This window comes from Dichotomopilus funicola, assembly GCF_033296635.1.
Source record: "Dichotomopilus funicola strain CBS 141.50 unplaced genomic scaffold C8A04scaffold_83, whole genome shotgun sequence".
Classification (NCBI taxonomy): Eukaryota; Fungi; Ascomycota; class Sordariomycetes; order Sordariales; family Chaetomiaceae; genus Dichotomopilus; species Dichotomopilus funicola.
In genome coordinates, this window is record NW_026944104.1 from 84,434 (window position 1) to 98,603 (window position 14,170).

General features: G+C 54.7%; 4 protein-coding genes across 4 annotated transcripts; 1 reads left to right on the plus strand and 3 right to left on the minus strand.

Moving 5' to 3' along the window:
* Nucleotides 1-227: 227 nt before the first annotated feature.
* C8A04DRAFT_32227 (uncharacterized protein) lies at nt 228-2,355 on the minus strand (the record flags this gene model as incomplete). The annotated part of the gene is made up of 4 exons (XM_062782021.1): nt 228-1,160; nt 1,248-1,384; nt 1,456-1,720; nt 1,984-2,355. 4 exons carry the CDS (start codon nt 2,353-2,355, stop codon nt 228-230), a joined length of 1,707 nt encoding a protein of 568 aa, XP_062633640.1.
* Nucleotides 2,356-6,142: 3,787 nt separating this feature from the next.
* Nucleotides 6,143-6,946, minus strand: C8A04DRAFT_40060 (serine hydrolase FSH; the record flags this gene model as incomplete). The annotated part of the gene is made up of 1 exon (XM_062784807.1): nt 6,143-6,946. The coding sequence occupies one exon, from the start codon at nt 6,944-6,946 to the stop codon at nt 6,143-6,145; it is 804 nt and encodes a 267-aa protein (XP_062633641.1).
* Nucleotides 6,947-10,513: 3,567 nt separating this feature from the next.
* On the plus strand, nt 10,514-10,984 carry C8A04DRAFT_15112 (uncharacterized protein; the record flags this gene model as incomplete). Its single annotated transcript, XM_062778361.1, has 1 exon — nt 10,514-10,984. One exon carries the CDS (start codon nt 10,514-10,516, stop codon nt 10,982-10,984), a length of 471 nt encoding a protein of 156 aa, XP_062633642.1.
* A 1,151-nt stretch (nt 10,985-12,135) lies between these two features.
* On the minus strand, nt 12,136-13,850 carry C8A04DRAFT_32230 (uncharacterized protein; the record flags this gene model as incomplete). The annotated part of the gene is made up of 3 exons (XM_062782022.1): nt 12,136-12,473; nt 12,796-13,449; nt 13,538-13,850. 3 exons carry the CDS (start codon nt 13,848-13,850, stop codon nt 12,136-12,138), a joined length of 1,305 nt encoding a protein of 434 aa, XP_062633643.1.
* Between the last annotated feature and the right edge of the window lie 320 nt (nt 13,851-14,170).

Genomic DNA, 14,170 nt, shown 5'->3' on the forward strand with positions numbered 1-14,170 from the left:
GTTTCTCTCAAAACTTAAGAAGTTGAACGGTACATGATTATACAAGGGAGTGATATAACCAATAGCGCCATGGCATAGCGATGTTAAATTGCTATGAGAGTTGTTACTGTCGCGGGCATTGGCCAAACCAAAGACCTCGGCGGTTTTCCTGTTGATCAAAACACACTTGCAGCTCACCAAATAACGGACTTGACTCTCCCTAAACCAACACAGTCTCAGTTTTAGTCTCAAGCCACCAGCTTATCCAGCGCCTCAATTTCCTTCTCATACAACTCCATAGTCTTATTGCGGTCCAACGCCTGTTTGACCGTCCTAACCAACGGCCGGTCCGGCGCAGCGATAATAATCCGCTTCGGGGAGATCCGAGTAATGTACGGCAGCGTAGAGTTCAGTTCCTCCAACACCGCCATGAACTGCAGGACCCAGCCTAAATCACCGGAGCCACCCCCACGCAGGATCGACTCCCGCAGCTCTATCAACAGCCATGGGTGGTCTTCACCATGCCCACCAACCATGGCCAGCTTGATAGCCGGGCACGCCGCTTCCAGCTTCGATTGAATGTACGGCGCATCAACGCCGTCGCCGCAGGTGAGCATGACAAAATCGTCAGAACGTCCGTGGTACGCATACAGGTCCGGCCTCTCTGGGTGGCGGATCCACAGATCGCGCGTCCGGTACTGGGAGAGGTGGGGGAAGCTGGAAAAAGCATGCTGCCAGGTATTCTTGCTGCCGGGCGGCAGACGGTTAACGATCATCTCGTAGAGACCCGGCTTGACCTCCTCGAAGGCGAGACCTTCCCAGTCGTAGAACGAGTACCAGTGCCAGTCTGGCCCGGGGATGTCGCGCAACGGCACATGGCCCATTTCCGTGGTGCCAAAGATGGGACCGACCGAAGTGTGCTCGCAGAGCAGATCGCCCCACACACGGTCCGCTTTGGCACCGGCGTAGTAAACAAAGTCCAGTGCTCGCAACTTGGGGAGCAGATCCTCTTCCTCGGCGATCTCCTTGATGAATACAGGGGTACAGAGCATGCCATCAAGCCGGCCGTGCTCAAAAATGAGCCGGATGTCGTCCATCGTAGGAAGCCGGTGCCGCGGGCCGATGACCATCGGCGCGTTCATCGCGGGCACGATGTCAAGAATGACGATGAGACCTAGGCCCTGCAATCGTGTTAGACCCCTGCTTTCGTGGTTTCGATCCTCCCAACATGGTCGTCAGATTCGTGTTGTATTTTTACTCGGACTTACATGGACACAGGCCAGGGGTTGAAAAAAACGCTTGTTTCGAAACAATTCGACCTTGGACTCAGCAAAATCAGGAAACCGCAGCAGGCGATCGGTGGACCGGAACGCCTTGTGCGTCCATGGCACAGGCTTCGGATTCCCTGCATGGCAAGCCGTTAACCCTCAAATGCTCACTTCGCTTGCTTGACCGCCGGATTCCCTGGAAACGTACCTGACGATCCCGTGGTATGGAAGATGACCCAAACCTTGTCCTTCCATTCCTCCCAGGTGATCCGAGATTGATACTGGCGCTCCGGCCTCGACTGCAACAGCTCAGCCTGCGTCGGGCACTCAATCACGCGCAACCCCGGCCGAGACTTTGCCAGCGACTGGGCCAGTTCACGGCCCGTCTCGCTGTGGATCCAGACATTGCAGCCCGTGTGGTTGATGAGCCCCAGCTTCGCAGATTCCGCCGAAAACGGGCTGATGAATTGGTACTATCACGGACGATTCGTGTTAGCATTCTCCCCTTCTCGTTCTGCCGACACGGAGCTACGTTGTCTCCCGGTTCATTCCCGAGCCCTCAAATCACGTCGCCCTGGGTTCGTACGATCCTTCTGCGCTGTCATTCCTTCGGCTGCGACGCTCGGACGGACCGAATGAGCGGCGGACCAATCCGTCGCAGGCCCTTACCTCACTTCTCGAAAAACACCTTCCTGAGCGGGCGGCGGAAAAAAAATAACTCTAAAATCTCACTTACCTGCCTGCCAGTCTTGGCAGCTGCGGCCGCCAGTATTGGTTGCCGAAAGTCTCTATCTCCGTAATAGGCGAAGAGACCTTTGTCGTTATCATCAACATCGTCGCGGAACACCGAGTCGAGCCAGAAGGCGGCCGTATCAATGGCGTTGGCCAACGCCCGATAAGTCACGTCGTGGAACCCCGTGCCGAAGTTGGTGTCGTCGACGGGCAACGATGCCCAGACCCGGTCCGGGTGCTGGGCGGCAATTTCATCGATAACATCAATCACCAATCGTTCATCACGGATTTCGGACTCGGGGATTGGCGTTTTGGCTGTGCTGCTTGTCGAGTTTCCCGGGATGGGCGGGCTGACTTCGGGAGCAGACGGAGCCATCTTGCTGGGACGAGCGGCTATATTAGGCAGAGTGTTGGAGAGCCACCGACGAATGCCAAGTTGCCAAGGGAAGCGAAGGATGCTGGAGCCTTGGCGATTTACCATGGTAGCCAGGTCCCCCTTCGTGAGGGTCTTGAAGTTAACTTCGACAAGTCTTTAAACAATCGCTCGCGAGCCTTCAACACCACGAAACGACATTTCGTTGCTCGCTTTTCGCTTCCGGAAGCTCTCCCCACCCGCGGAACGTAATACACGCTGAATTTTGGGCCCGAATTACCCCTCCCGGAACCGACAAAGCTGTACTTCCTCGTGCAAAATTCTCCAGTTACCGTGTGCTCGCTTGGTTGGTTCCCGGCCAGCGGCTGCGTGTGGCTGCCGAGCTGCAACTCCAAGGACCTCAGCGGTACCTTCGCGGTTGTTACCGACTGGAAATTGCCGACCAACTCTCGCAGAGCATACCCAAATCATCACTTCTTCAGCGATCCGCGTGCAAAGCTTTGGTAAGTGATGCTCGATGTTTGTCGGTTTCATCGGCGCGAAACCATGAATTCACCGGCGCGAACGATGCGTTCATCGGAGCAAACGATGCCGGAACGAGTCGCTCTCAAACCCCATAAGACGGAAGAAAGTTCAAGTCGCACAAAGTGACTTTGAAGTCCCCAGCACGGGCCGAGCCGGGAAAAGATCAGCGCCAAGACCACCTCATCCACCACGTCAAAACCGCGCCCAGAACCTTGTCTGCACCTCACCTCTTGTCCTTCTGGCTTCATCAAGACGCAAGAGCTGGAGCATGAAAACCAGCCGAGGCTGTCAGGTTCAGCTACGATCTATCGTATGTGTGTGAGCTGAATCATGCGGACGGTGACGGGGACGAGCAAGCCACGGGCAAAAAAAAGCCCGGTTCTCCGGGGAGTTTAGTGCCAAAATTTTGGCGCGCCATTTGTGCGCGCGGATTGGAGGAAGTAATCATTGCCCAATAACTAGTCAATAAATGTGTGCGGGTTGACAAGATGAAAAATAATAAGTATTGCACACAGCGTCGGAAGCGATGAAGAAACTCGGGGAAAGAAGCCACCTGGTTTCCCCTCCAGGCCCTTTCCCCATTCAGCTCGGCAAATTGGCAACTGCAATTGGACAATTGCAACTGCCTTTCCATGAGTTGCCATACATCGAATTGACTAACAATTCCGTCGATTCAAGTCAACTCCACTCCAGACGCTTGCGCCGCTTGATTCCTCCGTTCCTTCAGCTCCAGTTCTTCCCTTCACGCTGAGGTCAGACACTAACGTATAATCGAGCAACGGACGGCACTCCGACATCTCCGTCCACCTTTTTTGGGCGGAAGACGTTAGCGCAGGACAAGGGCTGCAAGGTGGAGAGGCTGATGGGAGAATCTGCTAAACAAGGTTGATCGACGCGGGAGCGATTCCTCCGCGGGAGCTGGGAAGCTTAACCGGTCAAGGCGACGGGCGGAGTTTAGATTTCGACACCGTTTGTTGTCCTTCCATGTTGTCGTCAGCGTTGTCGTCGTCGTCGTCGTCGTCGTCGTCGGTGGGTTGTTGTGGTAATGATGGTGATAGCGTCAAAAGTGAATGCGAAATACGGTGCCGATATGCAGGCCCAGATTTGCTGACGCGGGGTAGGGAAAATGTCAAAGGAAAAGCCGATGAGGCCGGGGTCGTCAGTTCGAACAATTGCACCGCTCGCCGAAGGGCTGGATCGGTATAGTTGGTCGGTGCTCCTTCTCCACGTGTCACAGGGGTTTGGATTTAGCTGCGGAAGCCCGTCTGAACACTTGCTGGAACATCATTTCCCCCAAGCATCCACGGTACGGATAGGCAAGTCTCCATCTTTGCCAGATCGTGAATTTGATCCGATTTACAAGAAGCCAAGGAACTTTGATGCAAACATGCAAGCTTGGCGCAGAGGCGGCGAACCGAGCCGGGTCAATTTTGGCCGGCCGAAAAGGCCGAGCTGGTCAACCCAAATTCATGATTCCTCGCCAGTTGCCTCGGTAAGCCAATACAGAAGCAGAGGAGGAGGGAGAACCACCTCGCCGGGCAAGCAGTGAGAATGAGCCGCTGCGCTGCATTGCGTTGCTTTGCGTCTGAGTAATAACGCGAGCTCCGTCTCGCCTCGCCTCGTCTCGGCCCTTGTCAACGAACCATTTCGCCTCGCTCCCTCCTCCCCAAAGTGGGACACAAATGCGCGAACCGACGGGCCGGGTGGGGATCACTTCAGCCGGCGGGGCTCCGTCCGTCCATACGGACTCCGCCTGTCCGCTCGGCTGTGCGTTTTGCGAGCCTGTCGGTCTTGTCGCTTGCTGATTTCCACCTTATTTTTCTTGTTCATTCTATCCATACATAGTAGCGAAAAAACGTGGTTGTTGATCAATGTCAACAAGGTCGCAAACCATCCGTGCATTTGACCGAAACGTCGCCAAGTCGCCAAATTATGTGGGGGAACTCCCGATGCTTTGCACGCACGGCGGGTGGTGAACGTAACACAGTTCTCGGTATTTTAAGGTGGCGCCTCGAGCAAGTTATCAATAACTACTCAGAGTGCCATAGCCAAGCCAAACTCTCAAGGCCGTTCCCGTCGCGGCTCATGCAAGGCGGGGAGAATCTGAGACCGTGCGATGTAAGCACTAGCGCAAGATATCGGAAGAAGTCGTGCCATTGGAGCGATACAACACGATCCCTGGGGCGATGAAGCAGAAAACAAGAACACCACCAGTTGAGCTTGTTGAAAGGGCATCGAGCTTGTCAGTGGCGTGTTGCAAGCGTGTGTGGACGATGCGAGTGTTGTAAACGATGTCACCGCAAAACTCGTAGATCTTGGTCGACCCCCTCTGAAAGCGGAATCTTCAAGGGTAGTAAAACCGACCGATAAGTCCCGGTTGCCTCCATGATCCCGCATCGACATGTGCGAAGCGGGGCGACGTGCACCAAACCCTAGTCTCTCCCCAGTGGCGTCAAAGAGGGGGGCAAAAAAGGTTCGCAGTGGATGGACTCGAGTGGACTCATCTCCAGGTTATGAGTGCTACCTTGACCGGGGCTAACCGTTAGGGTCGGGCACCTTTGGTTCTCGATCTTGCGGACGGAAGGAGAAAGTGGAAAAAGTAACCGGGCGTCAGGGGGAAGACCCCAGGTCGGCGTGTTTAAAGTTTTGCTGAATGTGCATCATGTCCCGACCCTTGAGGGGCGGTAAAACTAATTAAGGCAGCACGATCGTGATGGCGCCGTCACTGGCGTGATTGATCGAGCCACAGGGCGTTCGTATCCCAGCCTTCTTTTCATCGAAGCGGTTAGTCAACTTTAGTGGCGGCTAGTCTGTGGGGGCTTATCGGAAACCAAGATATCGACAACGGATGGGGATACTTCGTTTCGTGTTTCGTGTTGGTTGGGGACGAGATTTTGGGCCGTACAAGAGATGAAACATGACAAGAATCGCTGTGATCAGGTTTTCGTCTTGCAGCTGTCGATATTTGGGTTTCAAGTGTGAAGTAATTAACCATTATCAACCGGACCAAAATAGTGACGTTTGGGATTCTGCAAAACGAACAAGACCTGCACATGTGGCGAGGTTATAACCTCGGATATGACAACTTAATGCTGAGATCACGACAATCAGCTGCTCGACCAGTATGACTGTTTGAATTCGTAGGCCCCAAAGGAAAATCGAAAACTGCCAAAGTATGAAAACTGAATAGATGATTGAGTCTGGTCTATCCTGTATTGCATCTAATATCCAAAAAGCCGACCATCCGTTGCGCCCATTAACTCCTTTACACGATAACGCCTTGTTTCCTCGCTGTCCGGTAAATCTCTAAAGCCACCCTCGTCACATCGTCCCGTTTTATGGGGACCCTGTGATTCCCATTCCATTCTATCGTTGTGGACGTCTTCGGGTCACAGTACTGCCACGCCAACTTCCGGTGATATGGAAGTCCGATATCTTGTAACCCATGAACATGGATGGTCGGTATCCTCAGGACGTGTGGTGATGGAAACGGGTAGTCGAATTCTTGCATGCTAAGCTGGGCGGGCGTCATGAGTGCCGGGCTGACGCTGTGGTGGGAGAAACTGAGTAAGGGACCGCGACCGGCGAGCAGAACGCCAAACCGGTAGTCGGTGTCGGCATAACCTTCCCGTTCTTTGCGGATCTGTTGCTCATAGAGAAGACTGGCGGCGATCTTAGCGCCTTGGCTGAAGCCGAGAAGTGCCACCCATGGCCCGACGCCTTCGTCGTCTTCTTTGCACTGTTCCAGGCCGGAGATGATAGTGTCGGCTGCCGTGTGGTCGTCGAGCTCTGGGTGATGGTTCTTCCAGCGCAACCAACGACGGAACGGCCCCCAAGTCTCGTAGACCGGGACGATTCCCGGACCGGGCTCGCTCAGGTACGGGGCATCGGCAAAGACAAGCCGGAAGTCGGGCAGGTGCCGGATCAAAGCACGGGCTTGGGCGCGGAAGATGGCTGCCGAGACGCCGCCACCATGCAGGCAAAGAATTCGTGGCCGAGCGTCGAGTTCCCTTTCAGTCACGACGGCCGCATCGGCCTTTTCATCCAGTACCCAGGTCTCAAAATACATGGCGTAAAGGTGTCTTCGTCGGTGAAGACGGGGTAGAAGAGCCGGTAGTCTGGGCTGTCACTGTTGAGAGTGGCCTGTTCTGGGTTTACGGTCTGGTGTTGCGGTGCCTTGGGTTTTGTTCGCTCTGGTGGTGGCGGGCCATGTTCACTTTGTTCAGGGAGGCGATTCGAGTGGGGTGGCCTTTATCTCTGACTCCCACCCGAAACAAGTCTAGAAGCATGATGGCTTGGCTTAGCTTTCGGGTGACCCGGGGCAGAGGGCAGGTTACAGACAAACAGCAACAAGCTCGAGGATGACATGAGATTCTGCACGAATGCGATAACGGGAGACAGTGTGGGCTTCGGGGCTTTTGCTGAGTTTGGGTCGTTTACGTGAGCCACAGGTGTGTGCCTTTCTTGTGGTTGCCTTGGCGCAATTTGAACGCCTCTTGCGTAGATTCGCGGAAGAACGGCTCGAGGATGAGGATTTTGGCCCTGGTTGAGGTTACCTACCCAAGCGAGGCGTGGCATGGATGGGGGGGGGGTCAGAGTGGAGGTCGTGAAGAAGTGGGGGCATGTTCATGAGAGAATGGGGGGTGGACAAAAACACATGGGGTGTGCAGCATCGAAGGCTTCAGCACGCAATCAGAATGTTCCTTCCAAGCTAATCTTCCCCGACCTTGCCATCCTCGGCATTGTCCCCGGGAACGTCCCCATGCGCCGCCTCCACGTACAGGCGGTCTTGGAATTCGGGAAATCGTAGTGCTTGACCGGACTTGGCTATCCTTGGCGACATCATCAACGTCAAAGAAAGTACGTCGGCACGACGGGCGATGACAGAGGCGAACGGGAACGTCGAGAACTCGTGCCGTCGATTGGCAGGCGAAACGATCCGGCCGGGCGAGTCAGCATCGGCTGCGGCGCGGGCTGCGGCCTTGAAGGGGGGAGGGTTGCAGCACGTTGAATGGCCACGTTTGCTGGTCTAAGAGATGGTTATCGAACATCTGGGCAGTACGACAAGTGCTAATTAGGTATGTTCTGGGTCGCGGGGCTTAGGCTCGGTTGATTACGTGGAGATGTGCGCCCTCGGTCCCGTCGGACGGTCTGTCATGCTCGTAGTGTTGCCTTTTGCAACCTCGCCAGCGGGAAAATAAGCTTAAACCCGAAATGGCGGAGAGGTGCGTTGAGTTGCTCAGGTTGCAAATGGAACGGGACGATCATGGATCACCGCGCACCTGCGAGAATGGGCCACACATTCGAGAACCCCCCGATCCTTCCTTAAAGGGTCCAATTAGGTACCAAGTGGTTCGAACAGTCGCACCACAGAAACATCTGATGTTCAGATGCACTTTCCCCCCACAGAGAGGGACAACCGTGGGTGGTACCTACCACGCACACACCACACCACCATTCACACGGGTAATCCGGCGTGAGGTCTTGGCGCCCGATCTCGCCCTGCGGCTCGGCGGGCGCCATACCGCCGCCACCGTTAGGAAATAAGCTTCGACCGAGCGCTGATCTGACCATGCTTCGTCCATCTCAGAACGGCCCCACACCGGGGTCATTTCCAGCGGTGGATTTCATGTCCCTGCGCCCACCCCCCCCCCCTGTTCCCGCATTTAGAGCAATTCACCGAGCACCCTGACAGGGCCGGGGACTCTGGGAGTCAGTCCTGCCTGCCTTGCCCACACCTTTTCCAGAACCCTGGCAGGATTGAGTGGGCCCCCACGCAGGTCATCCGGGGACCTTGGACATCCACTGTCGACCGACGAAAGCCAGGCGTGCTGCTGCATTTCAGAGAGATGCGCGGGCGTTGTGAACCGCATGGCCTTCCCCTGGTCGTCTTAACACAAGAAGCGAAGCCGGCCCGCAGCAGGATCCAAGAGGATTGCTCAATTCCGAGCCTGCCACGAAATACGACCGCACAAGGTACGTCCACCAGATCCGTGTCTTAGTTTCCATGACAAAGCTGAGGGCCATGCACCGCCTGCAGACTTCGCGTCTCAGAATCCACACACACGCAGCTGGAGACATACAACGCAACGCTGTATTTCCCCGCCATTGTTTGCTCGGCACCGATGCTGGTCGTGGACTGCTGTCAGGATATACTTGGAGCACGATCCCGCTGACAGCCAAGAACGACCTAACAGAAGAAGCTTTCCTTCCCCGTCTTGGGGCCTCATTCTTCACTACCTCCTTCCTTCGGAGAAGACACGCACACACACCCGCACACTCGTACCTTTGCACATCGGAAGCCCAGCCCGCTTCAACAGCGCCTGCCTGCCGTCTCCTTCGTCCCTTCCTTCTCAGGTCAGGTACCCATGAATCAGCTCCCGCAAGCCAACGGGCAGAGCACAGGCTCTCTCGCAGCGGCTCCACCGACCACCAACAACCGTGAAACGTCTCAAAGTGGGAGCCACGCAAAGCTTGGCAGCGCTGAACAGAAGAGTCAAACTTCTTCCTCGGCTGATCCCTCCACCATCGACGCGGATCGCAAGAATAAGAAGAGGATTCAGAACCGAGTCGCACAGCGGACGTACCGTAAGATGCCTCCGTTTAATTATAGCCGTGTTTCTTTTCTTCCTTTGTCTTGTCGATAAGCCTAGTGGGCATTGCGCCTTGCATGTTTTGTTTTGTCTCCTACTGTATGTCGTTGAATTGTGCGTCAAATCCGCAAACTTGCAGCGGCTGATGCGAGATCCCGACCCCAGGAAGCCGGGTGAAGCAACGTCTCCAAGACCTGCAACAGCAGGTGTACGAGCTGCAGGCCACCCGCAATCAACTAGACGCAGCACAACAGCAGCAACAACAGCAGCAGCAGCAACAACAACAACAACACCAACAGGAGCAACCGCAAGAGACACAGCCACCAACCCGTGATAGCCACGGTGGAAGCCTTAGCATTACAATGCCAGGTTCGCTACCCGCCACTGAGCAGCATGCGTCTGCAACTACGCCAGGCACCGGCAGCAATGGAGTCCCAGATCTCTGGGGCCCTATGCCAAGCGAGTTCTTGTGGAACACGGGTGTGCCACCACATCAACGGACCCCAAACATGCCGTGCCACCCCCCGCCGCAGTTAGCCGAGAAGATGTCGATGGAACCCATTTCCCCAGCCGCCGCGGCCATCAACGGGCCAGCAGCGGCCATGCCACCATTAGGCCGGGAAGCCACTGACGCGTACATGGGAGAACGCCCAGCAAAGCGGCGGGAACCTCTGTTGTCCCCTCATCCGGAACCGAGTCCGCATCACCACTACTTGCGCGACTCACCTATGACTGGTGGCGATGACGACGACCAATCGCCGTCGGCGTATTTTGCATCTCTTAGTGCCCAGCGCTTCGGTGGAACCAACCCATGGGACACCAACATGCGTAACATGCTCCAAGGAGACCTAAACAGTCCTCCAGCCACGGTTGTTGCGCACACGGAGCGCAACTTCTTGTTTAGCCCTGAGCCATCCAGGATTCTGGGTGGCAGCAGCCATGACCTGCCACACCACCAACACCACCACACCAACAGCCACGGCAATGTTGGGAGTAGCAGCAACTGCCACAGTGGGAGTGGCAGTGGTAGCAGCACCAATGAAATGGGTGCCACTCCATCCACCACAACAGCGCCTAGTGAGCTCTCTGATGATGCCGCGCCGCGGGCGGATGCGGCAATAGAAGATCGGTTCGAATACGTGTTGGCGTGCGCGAAGCGAGCCGGATTCGACGGATTCGACGCAATGGCATTGCAATATTATGCGCACAACTTTGACGGGAGGTCGCCGTTGGCGCTGGAGCAGCGGCTGAGCCGTAATAGGCAGCTTCCGCGGCTCCTGAGCGAGTTGAGCCGTCGGTCGGGATCGTGGAGTGCGTGGCAGCGGTCCGGCTTCCTGGATGAAACACTCAAGGCGGCCGAGCAAATATGCGCGCGGGAGTGCGGAGAGTACCGGGCGGCGGAGAGAGAGAGGGAAACGGGGATGGGCACACCCGAGAGCATGGATGAGATGCCATTGGAGGATAGGGTGAGTTCAGATTCCAACCGTTCTCTCAAAGCGTTCCCGGTTTACTGACACTTGTATGTTCCCAGCTCCCGCATCTTTTTGCTCTCCTTATGGGTTTGGCATCCACGAACCCTCTGCTTCCACAGAAAAAGGCGCCTAGCGTGGTGTTGACGTGCATGAAGCTCCTGTGTGGAGTGGACGGCGCAGTGCCGACGCAGTTAGCCATGTAAAAGAAAATCCTTCATAATATTCATGCCATAAAGACTTTTTCTGTTTTACCTTTTTCTTTTTCGTGTTCTCAGTTGTTCTTTTTGGTTGTTATGATATAAGTAGGTGCAGCATAGCAATGCGCTCACTTGGTTGATGACTTACATACGGGAGCTCTTGGGCGTTGGATGGATGATGGTTATTGGGGGGTTTTGTATTGTATAAATTTCAATGTCACCTTGGCGGCCATCAGCAGATGGAAAGGGTCCCGGATAAGGGAGATGTAAAATGGGAAGTGGAAATTCTCAATTCAGATCCTTTTTATCTCGGATATTAAGATAAAAGACAAGCGTGATCTGCTGCAGCAAATGGTACCCTTTTGCACGTAGTGCTGTGCGACTAACCCCATAATTTACAGTGAGGCTCGACTCAGGAGGCTCCGGCTGAGCACCACAGCTTTCTTGCTTGTAGTAAGTGAGCTTTCGTCGGCACACTATCCTCGTCAAGTTGTTGTAAGAACGCATTCGGGAGGCGCTTTGGTTTGCACCTCCGAAAAGACTGGGTGGAACACTCGGGACCTCTGGTAATGATACCTATTATAGAAGCGTCGTGCATGTGAACTAATACCAACAATGATTGCTACGCTAATTATTCAAGCTCATGACTGAGACAAAATACAATGCTCCTTTACTGGAGCACATGGCACACTTTTGTATTGTGTGACGATATATTTGCAACCCCAGAGTGAAAAGTCTTTTTTTCCCTAGTTCATTATGCCGACTTAATTACCTGCCGATTTTTTCGGGGCATCCCAGACCTTAAGATTCTTTTGAATTAATGATTTAGTAACGGTTGGAAGTTTTGTAATGTCGGCAGGACAGAACAGTTGCAACGACACAACATGAACCCGGCTACTGCATAGTATTCCATGTCTCATAGCAGCATACCTAACTCTTCTATTTCGTACTCACCCCACAACTCTTCAGTTTCACTCACCATCTACCTACTCCTGTCTATTCCTTCACCCCCAACTCAATAACACACTCATCATTCACCCCAGCCGGATACCACCCGGTAACCTCCAACTTCCTTCTCCCCTCCCCACCAGCAGCCTGAGCAAAGATCCTCTCATACTGCTCCCCCGTCCGGTCGGCCGCATTAAACATCGCCATGACATGGATATCTGTCACTGCGCTGCGGAGGGGCGTGTTGTGGGTTGCGAGCACGTAGTCGTCGATGAGGATCGTGGAGTAGCCTGGTTTGAGTGCGGGCAGGAGAATACGGAGGATGGAAATGCAGGCGGTGTCGGGCAGGTTGTGGAAGATGTTGTTTAGGTAGTAGAAGCGGGCGCCTGGTTGGGGGTTAATTAAGGGGGTGCGTGAGAGGGGGGATGAGTGGATATGTGTGAGACGGGTTGGAGAATAGAGGTGGTGTGCGTGTGAGGTGTTAAAGGGGGATGTGGGGAAGAGGGGTGGGCGTGGAAACTTGGTTAAAAAGGGGATAGATGGTGAGTTATGGATCGTGAGTTGTGCGGAAAGGAAGTTGTGAGAAGTAATTATTAGGTTTCGGAATTCAAGAAGGTTGTTGTCTTCATTAGGAAATGAGAAGGGAAAAACAAGACCGAATAGGAATTTGAAGCGAGGAAAACAGGGGAGAAGAGAAAAGAAACCCACCTTTCACCGGCTGTTCCGTCGCCAAATCATAAGTCATCACCTCCACCCCCTCAGCCGTCTGATTCATCACATTCGCCTTGTCAGGCGGGACCTGCAGGATACACCGGCCCTGCAGCTCGGGCAGTTGGGTCCGCAGGCGGCCCAGCTGCACCGCACTAATCCCGCCTACATCGACCATAAACACGGAATCGTTGTTACCTTCCTGCGGTTCCTGCGGCTGCTTCTGCAGCAACTGCTGCGACCGAAGCGTTGCCAGGGGCGGGTACCGTGCTACCCAGCGGGTCTCGTCGTATTTCTTGCGCTCTTGGATCCACAGGTCAAAGTTGCGCTTGTGCTCGGGCTGTTCATCCATCACCTGCCATAGCGACTTGCCGCCGTGGCCGAAGGTGAAGGGAGTTGAAGCAGGGCTAGCAAGGACAGAGTCAGAGGTAGAAGAGGAGTTAGAAGAGGAGTTAGACTTGTCAATCCGGCCAAACTGGGTGGAGGAGAGAAAGGAGCGGATTTGGCCGGCTACGGGGTAGATCAGTTCCATCCAGGCCAGGGCGGCCTTCCAGCCGGGACGGACGAGGGAGGTGGTGATGGGGTTAGGAAGGTAGGTTTGGGAGGTGGGGTGGTCGATGAAGTGGAGGGCGCTGGCCAGGCGGAGGAGGCGGACTAGGGTCGTTAGTCCGGGACAACTCTAGCTTTTTTTCTTTTTTTCTTGTTTTTAGTTTTTTAGTGGTTCAAGAAACAGAAGACATACCAACCAAACTCTCCTCAACACCCGTCTCCCCAGCCAACTGCGCAGCCGTAACACCCTCACCCTCACCCTCATGCTTAACAAGAGCATCCAGAATTCCCAGCTCGAGCAACATCATGACGCCAATGTGCTCGACAATCTGGAACCGAAAGGTAAACAGGGTGTCGGCAGGGGAGCTGGCGCCGGCTTGGAGACGGCGGATGGTGTGCTGCACGGCCCGGTAGTTGTCCTGGGTGCTGTCGGCTGTGTAGGCGTCGAGTTCCCGGCGGACGTCCTCCAGGAGGGCGTGCAGACGGGCGGGTGGGTGCATGGACATGGTTGCGGTGATGAAGACGTGAATGGAATTGGAATGGGTTGATTGGAGTGAAGGGATAATGGGAAGATGGTGAATAGGAATGGTGTTGACACTGCAGAGTATCAAATGGCAAGAATTTTTAAAGTGTAGTCGCTTGCCAAGCTGAGACTGGTCAAACCACAAACTTCCGCGGAATGGTTCAAGGCTCAGTGCAGACAGGTGCCAATGGCCTAGGAATCTCAATCGTGAAACGCCTCAGTGCTGCAAACCTCTCACTCAGCCATCCTCTCACATCCATCTCATTTCCTCCTCCTCCTCATTCACAACATGCGCACCGCACG